Source organism: Nerophis ophidion, linkage group LG26 (genome assembly GCF_033978795.1).
Source record: "Nerophis ophidion isolate RoL-2023_Sa linkage group LG26, RoL_Noph_v1.0, whole genome shotgun sequence".
In the NCBI taxonomy this organism is placed as follows: Eukaryota; Metazoa; Chordata; class Actinopteri; order Syngnathiformes; family Syngnathidae; genus Nerophis; species Nerophis ophidion.
This window is the reverse complement of record NC_084636.1, coordinates 32,857,533-32,874,764: the sequence shown is the minus strand read 5'-3', so window position 1 is coordinate 32,874,764 and position 17,232 is coordinate 32,857,533. Positions and strand designations below refer to the sequence as shown.

Genomic DNA, 17,232 nt, shown 5'->3' with positions numbered 1-17,232 from the left:
GCATGATTTTAAAACGTGAATTTATCATGAAGCTCACATAAATATGCTAATGTTGCTAACCTAGCATGGCGTTTGAATGTTATGTTAGCATGTAGCTCTCATAGATATAGTGATGTTGCTAACCTAGCATGATGTCTTCACAATAAAAGCCCCGCTTCATGCTGCCTGCGCTAACAAAATAAGAGTCTCGGAAAGCTGGCGTGCACAAGTGATGTGCACGCCAGCTTTCCGAGGGATCGCTTGTGCACGCCAGTTTTCCGAGACTCTGTATTTAGTTCGCGCAGGCAGCATGAAGCAGGGCTTTTATTGTGAAGATAGGAAATGTGCAGTCGGCCTTTAGAGTTTTGACGGAAGGTACGGCGCGAGAGTCTGTTGAAATAAAAAGTGTTTCTCGCCTTCCTCTCGGTCATATTTTCATAATAATGATCTTGCAGCAGCCAGCGTCATCTCACAAGACCCTCCGGTACCGTGAATGTCATTTAAGTGACGTCTTGGTGAAGATTGATGATCACTATTTTTTAGGTCTATTTTTTTTAAAAGCCTGGCTGGAGATCGACTGACACACCCCCCGCGGTCGACTGGTAGCTCGCGATCGACGTAATGGGCACCCCTGTAATACACTATCCCGCCACTTGTGGCAGTAAACTGCAATTTGTCTTCCATCCATCCATCCATCCATCCATTTCTACCGCTTATTCCCTTTCGGGGTCGCGGGGGGCTATTTCATTTTGTATTTTAATAAATCTCCCTAGTTTTAAGAGCTATTTACTTATATTTAGTCACTGGCTTTACCTAAAAATCTTACTTTTGGCAGGAATAATTATATGGTTTCTATTCTAGTTTAAAAATGTTAAAATTGAATAAATAATTACATCAAATATCTTGTTTAAATAGTTAAATATTTCAATTAGATATTTTTTTTTTTATTCACATAGAACATCTTTTTAAATATTATGCAACATCTGAAGATTGCTTAATTTAAGAATGGCAAAATAATGCTTATTTTCAGAATAAAATACTTATTTCTACCTTTTAAACGTCCTGCTAATTTCTAAATGTACAAGTCTTCATTGAGGATGTCTTACCGGGTAAAATAAACCAATAATTTCACTATTTTTTAGCAGTTTTTCCCCCCAAATCTACTCTTTTTATCTTACATTTTGTCAGCTCGTTCTTGCAGTGTAATGACAATCTCAAACAAACAGAAGAAGTGTGGCGCTAAAGTCACAGAGAAGTTTCTTAAGCGCAAAAATTATGACTAAAGTGGTAAATCTGTGTTTTCATTTGCACTTAAAATATTCATTATTTAGTTTATTTATATTAGCACAACAAAATTATTAATTATTTTTATTAATTAAAAAAATTATAAAATGTAGGTCCCGAGGTCAAAAAGGTTAAGAACCCCTGCTTTTAGACAACTTTCTCAGCTCATTAACATGTTTGTCGAGCTTCCCAAAAACTATCACTAGCATTATTTTCTCATGCATTTTCCCCATTTCAATTGGGGTTGGACGATTATGGCAAAAATAATAATCTGAATTATTTTTGATTTGATATTGAGAATAACAATGAATAAAACAATAGTTTTAGTCATTTGAGAGCATGAGTATTTATTGTAGCACGAAATCTCAACTTTAAATTTAATTTCATCCGCATGATTTAATCCGCCCCATTGCTTCATGTAATGTGCCATGGTGCGTCATTTAAGGTGGCCCGCCGTGTCATGTAATGTGCCATGGTGTGTCATTTAAGGTCACCTGCCGCTTCATGTAATGTGCCATGGTGCGTCATTTAAATTGGCCCGCCGCTTTATGTAATGTGCGATGGTGCGTCATTTAAGGTGGCCCGCCGCTTCATGTAATGTGCCATGGTGCGTCATTTAAGGTGGCCCGCCGCGTCATGTAATGTGTCATGGTGCGTCATTTAAGGTCACCTGTCGCTTCATGTAATGTGCCATGGTGCGTCATTTAAGGTGGCCCGCCGCTTCATGTAATGTGCCATGGTGCGTCATTTAAGGTGGCCCGCCACTTCATGTAATGTGCCATGGTGCGTCATTTAAGTTGGCCCGCCGCTTCATGTAATGTGCCATGGTGCGTCATTTAAGGTGGCCCGCCGCTTCATGTAATGTGCCATGGTGCGTCATTTAAGTTGGCCCGCCGCTTCATGTAATGTGCCATGGTGCGTCATTTAAGGTGGCCCGCCGCTTGATGTAATGTGCCATTATGCGTCATTTAAGGTCACCTGCCGCTTCATGTAATGTGCATTGGTGCGTCATTTAAGGTGGCCCGCCGCGTCATGTAATGTGCAATGGTGCGTCATTTATCGCGGCCCGTTGCGTTATTTAATTCGACCCCCCCGCTTCATGTAAGGCGGCATGGTACGTCATTTAAAGTGACCCGCCGCATCATTTAAATTGGTTCGCCGCATGATGTAATATGGCATCGTGCGTCATTAATGCGGCTTGCCCCTTAATTTAAATCAACCCGCGGCTTCATGTAATGTGCCATGGTGCGTCATTTAAGGTGGCCCGCCACTTCATGTAATGTGCCATGGTGCGTCATTTAAGTTGGCCCGCCGCTTCATGTAATGTGCCATGGTGCGTCATTTAAGGTGGCCCGCCGCTTCATGTAATGTGCCATGGTGCGTCATTTAAGGTGGCCCGCCGCTTCATGTAATGTGCCATGGTGCGTCATTTAAGGTGGCCCGCCGCTTCATGTAATGTGCCATGGTGCGTCATTTAAGGTGGCCCGCCGCTTCATGTAATGTGCCATGGTGCGTCATATAAGGTGGCCCGCCGCGTCATGTAATGTGCCATGGTGTGTCATTTAAGGTGGCCCGCCGCTTCATGTAATGTGCCATGGTGCGTCATATAAGGTGGCCCGCCGCGTCATGTACTGTGCCATGGTGCGTCATTTAAGGTGGCCCGCCGCTTCATGTAATGTGCCATTATGCGTCATTTAAGGTGGCCCGCCGCTTCATGTAATGTGCCATGGTGCGTCATATAAGGTGGCCCGCCGCTTCATGTAATGTGCCATGGTGTGTCATTTAAGGTCACCTGCCGCTTCATGTAATGTGCCATGGTGCGTCATTTAAGGTGGCCCGCCGCTTCATGTAATGTGCCATGGTGCGTCATTTAAGGTGGCCCGCCGCTTCATGTAATGTGCCATGGTGCGTCATATAAGGTGGCCCGCCGCGTCATGTACTGTGCCATGGTGCGTCATTTAAGGTGGCCCGCCACTTCATGTAATGTGCCATGGTGCGTCATTTAAGTATGCCCGCCGCTTCATGTAATGTGCCATGGTGCGTCATTTAAGGTGGCCCGCCGCTTCATGTAATGTGCCATGGTGCGTCATTTAAGGTGGCCCGCCGCTTCATGTAATGTGCCATGGTGCGTCATTTAAGGTCACCTGCCGCTTCATGTAATGTGCATTGGTGCGTCATTTAAGTTGGCCCGCCGCGTCATGTAATGTGCAATGGTGCGTCATTTAAGGTGGCCCGCCGCGTCATGTAATGTGCCATGGTGCGTCATTTAAAGTGGCCCGCCGCTTCATGTAATGTGCATTGGTGCGTCATTTAAGGTCACCTGCCGCTTCATGTAATGTGCCATGGTGCGTCATTTATAGCGGCCCGTTGCGTTATTTAATTCGACCCCCCCGCTTCATGTAAGGCGGCATGGTGTGTCATTTAAAGTGACCAGCCGCTTCATTTAAATTGGTTCGCCGCGTGATGTAAGATGGCATTGTGCGTCATTAATGCGGCTTGCCCCTTAATTTAAATCAACCCGCGGCTTCATGTAATGTGCCATGGTGCGTCATTTAGGGCGGGCCGCCGCGTCATTTAATTCGACCCCCCCACTTCATGTAAGGCGGCATGGTGCGTCTTTTAAACATGGCCCGCCGCATCATTTAAATTGGCCCGCCGAATGTGTCATTTTACGTGTCCGCATAGATCCTAGGACAGCGTGGCGCAGTGGGAGAGTGGCCGTGCGCAACCCGAGGGGCCCTGGTTCAAATCCCACCTAGTACCAACCTCGTCACGTCCGTTGTGTCCTGAGCAAGACACTTCACCCTTGCTCCTGATGGGTGCTGGTTAGCGCCTTGCATGGCAGCTCCCTCCATCAGTGTGTGAATGTGTGTGTGAATGGGTAAATGTGGAAGTAGTGTCAAAGCGCTTTGAGTACCTTGAAGGTAGAAAAGCGCTATACAAGTACAACCCATTTATTTATTTATCTTTTAATGTTGCCTGCCAGAGGTATTTGCAATAAAAAGAGGTAATTGCCCTAAAAAAGCCCCCCCTGACTTGGACTAGGCTTGCTAGACCAGAGAAAAGTGCTGCAGGTAGAACTGGGAGGACAAGTCTCACAAACAACTTCAAATCTCCTTCTTTTTTTTCACCTAGTTGCACTTTTCTAGGGCTCCTCCAAATGCAGGAATATGCAAATGAGTTATGAATATGCAAATGTGTGATGAATATGCAAAGTTGATAGGTGAACAAAGTGAACAGAAAACCTGGTCTGGACTTCTTCCATCACACTTTTCTTTCTGACCAAGCTCCTCCCACCTCCATCTTGCATGTGTCACCTCGGCCTCATGAGACGGTGGACTAAGCCCCTCCCCTTCTGCCCGCAGACACGTCAGCAGCAGCGACCGGGTGGGCAAGCCGTATCGGGGCGTGAAGCCCGTCTTCAGTATCGGCGACGAAGAGGAGTACGATACAGGTGAGGCCCCGCCCACACACACACACACACAACGCAGCTAACGCACACCCGGGCTCCCTTCCAGACGAGATCGACAGCTCGTCCATGTCCGACGACGACAGGAAGGAGATCGTCAACATCCAGACCTGGGTCAACAAAGCGGACGTCAAGCATCACATCCCGTGCAACGAGGTCAAGGAGACGGGTCACATGTTCCCCAGGTCAGCCAATGACAAACGAGAGATTGAAGTAAACGCATGACGTCGCCTCGAAGGGTTTTGTTCCCTTTTTTTTTTAATCCTAAAGGCTCTCAAACGTTTGCTTTTGAGGGAAAAACCCTTTGTGAAAGCAGGCTTCGCTACACGTCTTAAAATGGAGTCAGTCAATTACACACGGGTGGGAGTTTTGTCGATGAATGTGCTAACTTAGCGTGACGTGCCGATACAACTTTTTTTACGATGCTGATATTGGAGCAGCGGGTCTCGGCCGATACTGATTCCATTTGATTCGACCCCGAAAAGGATAAGCGGTAGAAAACGGGTGGATGGATGGCTAATTTGGTCATTGTTTTAGGTTAGGGTTGGATCTTAAATGTAGTCCAATACTTGTTTGATGGATGATATCGAACCAATCTCACATTTAGATCAGGACATACTTAGTTATAATGTAAAGTTAGCATGTAGCTCACATGCTATGTCAGCGTTGCCCATGCTAACCCAGCCTAAAGTAATGTAAAGTTAGCAAGTAGCTCTCATAGATATTCTAGTGTTGCTAACCTAGCATGATTTTAAAACGTGAAGTTATCATGTAGCTCACATAAATATGCTAATGTTGCTAACCTAGCATGGCATTTGAATGTTATGTTAGCATGTAGCTCTCATAGATATTCTAGTGTTGCTAACCTAGCATGATTTTAAAACATGAAGTTATCATGTAGCTCACTTAAATATGCTAATGTTGCTAACCTAGCATGGCATTTGAATGTTATGTTAGCATGTATCTCTCATAGATATTCTAGTGTTGCTAACCTAGCATGATTTTAAAACGTGAAGTTATCATGTAGCTCACTTAAATATGCTAATGTTGCTAACCTAGCATGGCGTTTAAATGTTATGTTAGCATGTAGCTCTCATAGATATAGTGATGTTGCTAACCTAGCATGATTTTAAAATGTCATGTTAGCATTTCGCTCACAGATTTGGTAATGTTGTTAACCTAGCATGATGTTAAAATGTAATGTTAGCATGTAATTTGCTAATTTTGCTATCCTAGCATGATGTTCAAGTGTAATATTAGCATGTGGCTAACATGCTAGGTTAGTGTTGCCCATGCTAACCCAGCCTGATGTTATAATGTAAAGTTACCAATTAGCTCTTAGATATTCTAGTGTTGCTCACCTAGCATGATTTTAAAACGTGAAGTTAGCATGTAGCTCTCATAGATATAGTGATGTTGCTAACCTAGCATGATGTTAAAATGTCATGTTAGCATTTCGCTCACAGATTTGGTAATGTTAACCTAACATGATGTTAAAATGTCATGTTAGAATGTAGCTCTCATAGATATAGTGATGTTGCTAACCTAGCATGATGTTAAAATGTCATGTTAGCATTTCGCTCACAGATTTGGTAATGTTAACCTAACATGATGTTAAAATGTAATGTTAGCATGTAGCTCACATAGATATGGTGATGTTGCTAACCTAGCATGATTTTAAAACGTGAAGTTATCATGTAGCTCACATAAATATGCTAATGTTGCTAACCTAGCATGGCGTTTGAATGTTATGTTAGCATGTAGCTCTCATAGATATAGTGATGTGGCTAACCTAGCATGATTTTAAAATGTCATGTTAGCATTTCGATCACAGATTTGGTAATGTTAACCTAACATGATGTTAAAATGTAATGTTAGCATGTAGCTCACATAGATATGGTGATGTTGCTAACGTAGCATGATTTTAAAACGTGAAGTTATCGTGTAGCTCACATAAATATGCTAATGTTGCTAACCTAGCATAGCGTTTGAATGTTATGTTAGCATGTAGCTCTCATTGATATAGTGATGTTGCTAACCTAGCATGATGTTAAAATGTCATGTTAGCATTTCGCTCACAGATTTGGTAATGTTAACCTAACATGATGTTAAAATGTAATGTTAGTATGTAGCTCACATAGATATGGTGATGTTGCTAACCTAGCATGATGTTAAAATGTCATGTTAGCATTTCGCTCACAGATTTGGTAATGTTGTTAACCTAGCATGATGTTAAAATGTAATGTTAGCATGTAGCTCACATAGCTATGCTAATGTTGCTATCCTAGCATGATGTTCAAGTGTAATGTTAGCATGTGGCTAACATGCTAGGTTTGCGTTGCCCATGCTAACCCAGCCTGATGTTATAATGTAAAGTTACCAATTAGCTCTTAGATATTCTAACGTTGCTAACTTAGCATGATTTTAAAACGTGAAGTTATCATGTAGCTCACATAAATATGCTAATGTTGCTAACCTAGCATGGCGTTTGAATGTTATGTTAGCATGTAGCTCTCATAGATATGGTAATGCTGCTAACCTAGCAAGATGTTAAAATGTCATGTTAGCATTTCGCTCACAGATTTGGTAATGTTAACTTAGCATGATGTTAAAATGTAATGTTAGCATGTAGCTCACATAGATATGCTAATATTGGTAACCTAGCATGATGTTCAAGTGTAATGTTAGCATGTAGCTCACATAGATATGCTAATGTTGCTAACCTAGCATGATGTTAAAATGTCATGTTAGCATGTCGCTCACATAGCAATGCCTGATTAGCTAACTTAGCATGATGTTAAAATATACTGTTAGCATGTAGCTCAGACAGCTATGCTAATGTTGCTGACCTAGCATGATATTAAAATATAATGTCAATATGGAGTTCACATAGCTGTGCTAATGTTAACCTAGCATGGTGTTAAAATGCAATGTCAACATGTAGCTCACTTTGCTAATGTTGCTAACCTAGCATGGTGTTAAAATGTAATGTTAGCATCTAGCTCACATTGCTATGCTAATGTTGCTAACCTAGCATGATGTTAAAATGTCACCTAGAATGATGTTAACATTTCATTTTAGCATGTAGCTTACATAACTATGCGAGTGTTGCTAACCTAGAATGATGTTAAAATGTAATGTTAGCATGTAGCTCACATAGTCATGCCAGTATTGTTAACATGTGTGTCCTTCCATCCCTCCCCTAATGTTACATTATAGCATGTGATACAAGACATCTATTACATTGGACAAGTACACAGTTACTGTGTACAAGTCAATAGTACTTTTTGGAGCTCATTAATATAAAAGCTAACACACAGAGTTGTGTTTATTAAAAGTACTTTTAAAGTGTGTAAATGAGAACAACTCCCACAACAAGTGTTGTTTTTAATTAACAGCCACCTGCTCGTCACGGCGACTCACATGTACTGCATACGCGAAATCGCCTCCAGGAAAGGTTTCGCGTACATCCAGTCCAGGCAAGCGCTGAGCTCCGTGGTGAAGATCACATCGAAGAAGAAGCACCCGGAGCTCATCACCTTCAAGTTCGGAAGCAACAACTCTGCGGGAGTGGAGATCTCCGCAGTGGAACGGTAATATTTCCTCATGAATGTTAGCTTTTGAGATCGTCTTGCAGGTAGACGCGTGGACATCTTATAAGTCAGGGGTGCCCACACTTTTTCTGCAGGCGAGTTACTTTTCAATTGACCAACTCGAGGGGATCTACCTCATTTATATATATCATTTATATTTATTTATTTATGAAAGAGACACTTTTGTGAACAAGTTAAATGTGTTTAATGATAATACAAGCATGTGTAACACATATAGATGTCTTTCTTTCACAAAGACAAGAATATAAGTTGGTGTATTACCTGATTCTGATGACTTGCATTGATTGGAATCAGACAGTAATGATGATAACGCCCACATTTTCAAATGGAGGAGAAAAAAAGTTGTCCTTTCTGTACAATACCACATGAAAGTGGTTGGTTTTTGGCATCTAATTCATCCAGCTTCCATACACTTTACAAGAAAAACATTGGCGGCAAATTCCGTAGCTTGCTTGATTGACATTCACGGCACCCGAGGGTCTTGTGAGATGACGCTGGCTGCTGCCAGTTCATTATTATGAAAAAATGACAGAGAGGAAGGCGAGAAACACTTTTTATTTCAACAGACTTTCGCGCCGTCCCTTCCGTCAAAACTCTGCACATTTCCTATCTTCACAATAAAAGCCCTGCTTCATGCTGCCTGCGCTAACAAAATAAGAGTCTCAGAAAGCTGGCGTGCACAAGTGATGTGCACGCCAGCTTTCTGAGGGATCGCTTGTGCACGCCAGTTTTCCCAGACTCTGTATTTAGTTAGCGCAGGCAGCATGAAGCAGGGCTTTTATTGTGAAGATAGGAAATGTGCAGTCGGCCTTTAGAGTTTTGACGGAAGGTACGGCGCGAGAGTCTGTTGAAATAAAAAGTGTTTCTGGCCTTCCTCTCGGTCATATTTTCATAATAATGATCTTGCAGCAGCCAGCGTCATCTCACAAGACCCTCCGGTACCGTGAATGTCATTTAAGTGACGTCTTGGTGAAGATTGATGATCACTCATTTTTAGGTCTATTTTTTTTAAAAGCCTGGCTGGAGATCGACTGACACACCCCCCGCGGTCGACTGGTAGCTCGCGATCGACGTAATGGGCACCCCTGGTATAAGTAGACACAGCATTAGCTGCTGTGAGGCGAGAAATTGGGCCGCCATCTTGAAGTGACAATGAGGGCCTGGCGAGCTGCCTAAACTGACAGTTTACAGGTCGAAAACAAAGATGGTGTTCAGCGTTTTCCTGCTCAAATGAGCGGACTGTTAAAAATACGAGTCGGGGGGGATTACTTTTCACGAGTAAGATTTAACAAGTCCAAAGTCAGGACTGGAAAGTCTCAAGTCAAGTTCCAAGTCCTGCAGTTTGAGTATCGAGTCCTTTCAAGGCCTTTTAACCACAGACTAATATTTACACAGATTGTGTATGCTTTTAAAACGCTGTATTTATTTATTCAAACAAGTGCATTTGAAATTGCAGGGAAATAAAATAGTGCTGACATTGTACTTATTAGCCTTCCCGGTAAGGTTTATTCAGGTGTACTGGAGAGGAGGCTACGCCGGATAGTCAAACCTCGGATTCAGGAGGAACAAGTGTGGTTTTCGTCCTGGTCGTGGAACTGTGGACCAGCTCTATACTCTCCGCAGGGTTCTTGAGGGTGCATGGGAGTTTGCCCAACCAGTCTACATGTGCTTTGTGGACTTGGAGAAGGCATTCGACCGTGTCCCTCGGGAAGTCCTGTGGGGAGTGCTCAGAGAGTATGGGGTATCGGACTGTCTGATTGTGGCGGTCCGCTCCCTGTATGATCAGTGCCAGACCTTGGTCCGCATTGCCGGCAGTAAGTCGAACACATTTCCAGTGAGGGTTGGACTCCGCCAAGGCTGTCCTTTGTCACCCATTCTGTTCATAACTTTTATGGACAGAATTTCTAGGTGCAGTCAAGGCGTTGAGGGGTTCCGGTTTGGTGGCCGCAGGATTAGGTCTCTGCTTTTTGCAGATGATGTGGTCCTGATGGCTTCATCTGGCCGGGATCTTCAGCTCTCACTGGATCGATTCGCAGCCGAGTGTGAAGCGACCGGAATGAGAATCAGCACCTCCAAGTCCGAGTCCATAGTTCTCTCCCGGAAAAGGGTGGAGTGCCATCTCCGGGTTGGGGAGGAGACCCTGCCCCAAGTGGAGGAGTTCAAGTACCTAGCTAGGAGTCTTGTTCACATGTGGGGGAAGAGTGGATCGTGAGATCGACAGGCGGATCGGTGCGGCGTCTTCAGTAATGCGGACGTTGTATTGATCCGTTGTGGTGAAGAACGAACTGAGCCGGAAGGCAAAGCTCTCAATTTACCGGTCGATCTACGTTCCCATCCTCACCTATGGTCATGAGCTTTGGGTCATGACCGAAAGGATAAGATCACGGGTACAAGCGGCCGAAATGAGTTTCCTTCTCCGTGTGGCGGGGCTCTCCCTTAGAGATAGGGTGAGAAGCTCTGCCATCTGGGAGGAACTCAAAGTAAAGCCGCATCTCCTCCACATCGAGAGGAGCCAGATGAGGTGGTTTGGGCATCTGGTCAGGATGCCACCCGAACGCCTCTCGAGGGATGTGTTTATGGCACGTCCAACTGGTAGGAGGCCACGGGGAAGACCCAGGACACGTTGGGAAGATTATGTCTCCCGGCTGGCCTGGGAACGCCTCGGGATCCCCCGGGAAGAGCTAGACGAAGTGGCTGGGGAGAGGGAAGTCTGGGCTTCCCTGCTTAGGCTGCTGCCCCCGCGATCCGACCTCGGATAAGCAGAAGAAGTCATTTTAAACATTTAAGTCATTCCTTTACCAAATAAACACATTTAAAAAAAAACAAATACTTATTTGCACAAACGTGTTATTATTGTATTCCTATGGCATATTGCATTGTAACTATTTCCACAGCAGTTTCTACCCACCTCATCTCATTGATCTCATCTCATACTGTATGTGTGTTGATGTGTGCGCACACATGAAAAACAGAACGAATACATGAACATAACAATGAACAGAGTTGTACTTTTCAGATATCAGGGCCCTATGCAATATGTACACATATTATTAATATAGTATACATTTTAACTGACCTTTATTTGACTATGTTTGTCTTTTTGAAGGTAACTAAATTACGCGGTGCTGCTGACCGCCGTCTAATGTTACGTTACTGTGTGTGATACATTGACTGACGTAACGTTATGTGTAGGTACCTCATGCAACCCTGCTTAAAAAAAAATCCCTTGACAAAAAGTATGAATAAGGTAGCAAACTGCAGTGGACGCAACAGATTGTCGTGTTTGCAATGACGTTGTAACCATAAACATCTTATAAAGTAGACGCAGCATTGGCTGCTGGGACATGAGCAATTTGGCCACCATCTTGAAGTGGTGATGAGGGCCTGGCGAGCTGCCTAAACTGACAGTTGACAGGTAGAAAACAAAGATGGTGTTCAGCGTTTTCCTGCTGAAATGAGCGGACTGTTGAAAATTGGAATCGGGCAATTACTTTTCACAAGTAAGATTTAATATTAACGTACTATTGCTTGTATTTTGTAAAAAGAATATTACCATATAAGTTGCAAAGATCTTCAATAGTACTGAAATCGTAGCCGCTAGCAAACAAGAATATGACCGTAATAGAAATGCTTTGTCAATTAAATTAATTACATTTAAAAATATCATACTTGAATAGCAAAATTGAAACTAGAGATGTCCGATAATGATTTTTTTTGCCGATATTCCGATATTGTCCAACTCTTAATTCCCGATTCTGATATCAACCCATACTGATATATACAGTCGTGGAATTAACACATTATTATGCCTAATTTTGTTGTGATGCACTAAACAATGTAACAAGCGGGGGGGGGGGGTATATTGTAGCGTCCCGAAGAGTAAGTGCCGCAATAGGTTCTGGGTATTTGTCCTGTTGTGTTTAAGTTGTGTTACGGTGCAGATGTTCTCCCAAAATGTGTTTGACATTCTTGTTTGGTGTGGTTTCACAGTGTGGCGCATATTAAAGTTGTTTATGCGGCCACCCTCAGTGTGACCTGTATGGCTGTTGACCAAGTATGCTTGCATTAGCTTGTGTGCGTGAAAAGCTGTATATATCATGTCATTGGGCAGGCACGCAAAGGCAGTGCCTTTTAAAGTTTTATTGGCGCTCTGTACTTCTCCCTACGTCCGTGTACCACTTTGTACAGCATCGTTTTAAAAAGTCATACATTTTACCTTTCGAAACCGATACCGATAATTTCCAATATTGCATTTTAAAGTATTTATCGGCCGATAATATATTTCCCTAGTTGAAACCTATGGTGGCATCACACCTTCAATGTGCATATTTTATATAGTTCTCTGCAAACCTGTGATATGTTCTATTTTGTCTTCATTATTTTGTCAGAATGCTTAATTTTAATCAATCAATCAATGTTTATCCATATAGCCCTAAATCACAAGTGTCTCAAAAAGCTGTTTGTATGTGAAAATCACAACGAAATCTTGGCCCTACAGGGGTTTGGTCTACAAACTTTCAGCCCCACCTAAAACAAAATTCACCAGCCGCCCCTGATTATGTATAAGACAATACTTTCTTAACAGTATAATTGTAACAAGGAATAAGTCTTCAAGTAACAATATTCAAATACTAACATTGTTGGGTAAGACAGAATGTGGTTTTATTCTGAATCCAGTGAAACAGATTGGTGGTTTTAGCTGATATAAAGACTTTCAGGTGTTTATATATGTTTGTTTAAGTATTTGGCAGACGTTTTTATCCAAAGCGACATACATAAAAAAATACATATAAAACAATCACTGTAATTATTTTCATTTAAGCCAGGAGTCTCAGAGACGCAGCCCAAGAGACGTTATTTTGCGTCCCCCACCTTAATATGAAAGCTTAATGTTAGCGCGGCCTGTGAGTTTTATGTGAATGGCGCTTGACAGCGTTGTGTGCGGAGCTGAAATAATCTACCAATCACGGTGTGGTATATGGTGGCTCTCGAGGGCCGAACATTGACGTCACTTGCATGATGCAAGCAGAGAAACGTTTTGCCGCTTTTCCACTAGACCCTCCCTCGCCCGCCTGCTCGCTCTCTAAGTCATACTTGCCAACCCTCCCGGATTTTCCGGAAGACTCCCGAAAGTCAGCGCCTCTCTCTAAAACCTCCCGGGACAAATTTTCGACCAAAAGTCATGCGGACCTGAGTGACGTGTATAAAGAGAGTGTCTGCCCAGTGACGTTATAACTGTAGAACAGGGGCGCTCACACTTTTTCTGCAGGCGAGCTACTTTTCAATTGACCAAGTCGAGGAGATCTACCTCATTCCTATTTATAATTTATATTTATTTATTTATGAAAGAGACATTTTTGTTGACAAGTTAATGGTGTTTAATGATAATACAAGCATGTTTAACACACATAGATTCCTTTCTTTCATGAAGACAAGAATATAAGTTGGTGTATTACCTGATTCTGATGACTTGCATTGATTGGAATTAGACAGTAATGATGATAACGTCCGCATTTTCAAATGGAGGAAAAAAAAAGTCCTCCTTTCTGTCCAATACCACATGAAAGTGGTTGGATTTGGCATCTCATTTGTCCAACTTGCATACTGGTTTTTAAACACTTTGTTATGAGAGTAGCATATGTGTGTGGCCCTTTAATGTCTGGCAGCAGGTGAGTGAGGTCAGTGAGTGTGCGGGTGGGCAAGCAAGTGAGAAAGCGGTCGCTGAGGGCGGGGGAGAAATAGATTGGCATCAAACTCCGTAGCTTGCTAGCTTGTGCACGCTAGCTTTCTGAGACTCTTATTTTGTTAGCACAGGCAGGATGAAACAGGTCTTTTATGGTGAAGACAGGAACTGTGCAGTCGGTCTTTAGAGTTTTGACAGTAGATACGGAGTCTCTAGAAATAAAATGTGTTTCTCTGCGTCCGCCCTGTTAGTGATTTTTTTCTTAAATATGAGCTCGCAGCAGCCAGCGTCATCTCACAAGATCCTCGGGTGCCGAGAATGTCAAACAACTGACGAAAGTGAAGTCTTGGTATGATTGATGATTGCTCGTTTTTATGTCTATTTTTTAATGCCTGGCTTGAGATCGACTGACACACCCTCCGAGATCGACCAGTCGATCGCGATCGACGTAATGGGCACCCCTGCTGTAGAATGATCGAGGGCGAGTTCTTGGTTTCTTATGTGGGTTTATTGTTAGGCAGTTTCATTAACTTCCTCCAAGCGCGGTAAAACAACACACAACAACAGCAGTCCGTTTTCGTCTACCGTAAAGCACTTCGTCTGCCGTAAACAGCAATGTTGTGAGACTCTTAAACAGGACAATACTGCCATCTACTGTACATGCATATAGTTAGAAAAACAAGGATGAACAATTCAACTCATATAAATGTTGGAAAAGTTGTTCAAAATACCTACCCAGGTTCGAGTCCCACAAGTCCCGTCGCCGGCCGCCCAAAATGTCCAAAACGCACGCAGCCAAGTCCCACAGGAAGGCTGTGTGTGTCTCTATCTCGCTGTTAATGCACGCTAAATATTAGCATGCTAACCGCTTTTTTTTGCTGACTCGACAGTTGATATTGTTACTCGACTCTACCTGGCTCGTGTGCTAAAACTTTGGCCTTTTCAGCAATTTCTACCGAAATAGTTGTTTTTCCTGGTATTTTTTGGATCGTAAAAAAAACAAATAGAATTTGTCAGCTTCTTATTTGTTTGTCATGTCTCCTCCCCCTCAGGTATTTGATACCCAACGCCGGCGACGCCACCAAGGTGATCAAGCAGCAGATCATGAAAGTCCTGGATGCCCTGGAGAGCTCCTAAAAGAGGGACCGAGGACTCTGCAGATCGTGGTCTGAGACTGACACACTCCCACAGTCAAGCCACGCCCCTCTTACACTAACTTATGAAATCTGTAATATATTTATATATATATATATACTGTATTTTTCTTTGATTCTACAAACATGACAGTATAATTCTACTTTGGACGCTCCCTTCCGGCCTTAACTGAGCACAGGTTTCAGGATTCCAGTTTGAAGTCCTCATCCACACAAGAGGACTAAGTCTGGCACTGCCTTTGGAGCCCGGAGAGTAACACCACTTGATTTCAACAACAATAACAAAAAAAAAGCAGGAATCACGAGGGGAATGTTCCCTTTTTGAGGCTCCTCCCACTGGACTCTCGCAAAGGCTTCCAAGTTGTTTGTGTCCCAAAGCCAGGTTGGTAAATAGAGGGCAGCCTTATTGAGGTGGAGTATAAATATGTACATAGGTGAGTGCTGCCATATCAAGCACATCCTGAGGTGAGACGTTCAAAGGTCTAAATATTCTCTCCTTTGCTTGCCTTTCGTCCCGCTTGTGACAAGACGGTTCCATGATTGAATGACTTCTCTTTGGTTGATGATTTAGTAGACTCTACAATAATTTCCAGTTGTCATCTACAGTTACTTTTCAGTGTTTCAACATCCTCAATGTGGAGTCTTTGCACCACTGGATCAACATCGCAGGCTCCGGATGTTACAACTTGTGTGTGGGAAGAAATGCAACATTGCACATTACTGTACTCCTGTTATTTTTGTAAGCGTTTTCTTGCTTTTAATAAATTTAACTGATATGATGGCAGCCATGTCCCGTAGTCTATGGTTAGCATGTTTACACACATACATACACGTGTGTGTGTGTGTGTGTGTATACCAGGGGTGCCCACACTTTTTCTGCAGGCGAGCTACTTTTCAATTGACCAACTCGAGGGGATCTACCTCATTTATATATATCATTTATATTTATTTATTTATGAAAGAGACATGTTTGTAAACAAGTTAAATGTGTTTAATGATAACACAAGCATGTGTAACACATATAGATGTCTTTCTTTCACAAAGACAAGAATATAAGTTGGTGTATTACCTGATTCTGATGACTTGCATTGATTGGAATCAGACAGTAATGCTGATAACGCCCACATTTTCAAATGGAGGAGAAAAAAAGTTGTCCTTTCTGTACAATACCACATGAAAGTGGTTGGTTTTTGGCATCTAATTCATCCAGCTTCCATACACTTTACAAGAAAAACATTGGCGGCAAATTCCGTAGCTTGCTTGATTGACATTCACGGCACCCGAGGGTCTTGTGAGATGACGCTGGCTGCTGCCAGATCATTATTATGAAAAAATGACAGAGAGGAAGGCGAGAAACACTTTTTATTTCAACAGACTCTCGCGCCGTCCCTTCCGTCAAAACTCTAAAGGCCGACTGCACATTTCCTATCTTCACAATAAAAGCCCTGCTTCATGCTGCCTGCGCTAACAAAATAAGAGTCTCGGAAAGCTGGCGTGCACAAGTGATGTGCACGCCAGCTTTCTGAGGGATCGCTTGTGCACGCCAGTTTTCCGAGACTCTGTATTTTGTTAGCGCAGGCAGCGCAGTCCATCTTAGATGGTCTCGGGCCCAGAGAAGCCGGTGGCGTTTCTGGATGTTGTTGATAAATGGCTTTTGCTTTGCATAGTAGAGCTTTAACTTGCACTTACAGATGTAGCGACAAACTGTATTTAGTGACATTGGTTTTCTGAAGTGTTCCTGACCCCACGTGGTGATATCCTTTAGAGATTGATGTTTTTTGATACAGTGCCGTCTGAGGGATCGAAGGTCACGGTCATTCAATGTTGGTTTCCGGCCATGCCGCTTACGTGGAGTGATTTCTCCAGATTCTCTGAACCTTTTGATGATGATATGAACCGTAGATGTTGAAATCCCTAAATTTCTTGCAATTGCACTTTGAGAAACGTTGTTCTTAAACTGCTTGACTATTTGCTCACGCAGTTGTGGACAAAGAAGTGTATCTCGCCTTATCTTTTCTTCTGAAAGACTGAGCATTTTTTGGGAAGTTG

General features: G+C 42.9%; 1 protein-coding gene across 2 annotated transcripts in view; it reads left to right on the top strand.

Moving 5' to 3' along the window:
* LOC133543318 (TBC1 domain family member 23-like) overlaps positions 1-15,967 on the top strand; it is a 48,392-nt gene extending 32,425 nt beyond the window's left edge. For both annotated transcript variants that reach the window (XM_061887820.1, XM_061887819.1), the window contains 4 exons: positions 4,629-4,717; positions 4,782-4,917; positions 8,131-8,325; positions 15,082-15,967. In XM_061887820.1, coding sequence (XP_061743804.1) covers positions 4,629-4,717; positions 4,782-4,917; positions 8,131-8,325; positions 15,082-15,166 — 505 coding nt within the window. In that variant the 3' untranslated portion in view covers positions 15,167-15,967. The remainder of the gene's footprint in view (positions 1-4,628; positions 4,718-4,781; positions 4,918-8,130; positions 8,326-15,081) is intronic.
* Positions 15,968-17,232: the final 1,265 nt, after the last annotated feature.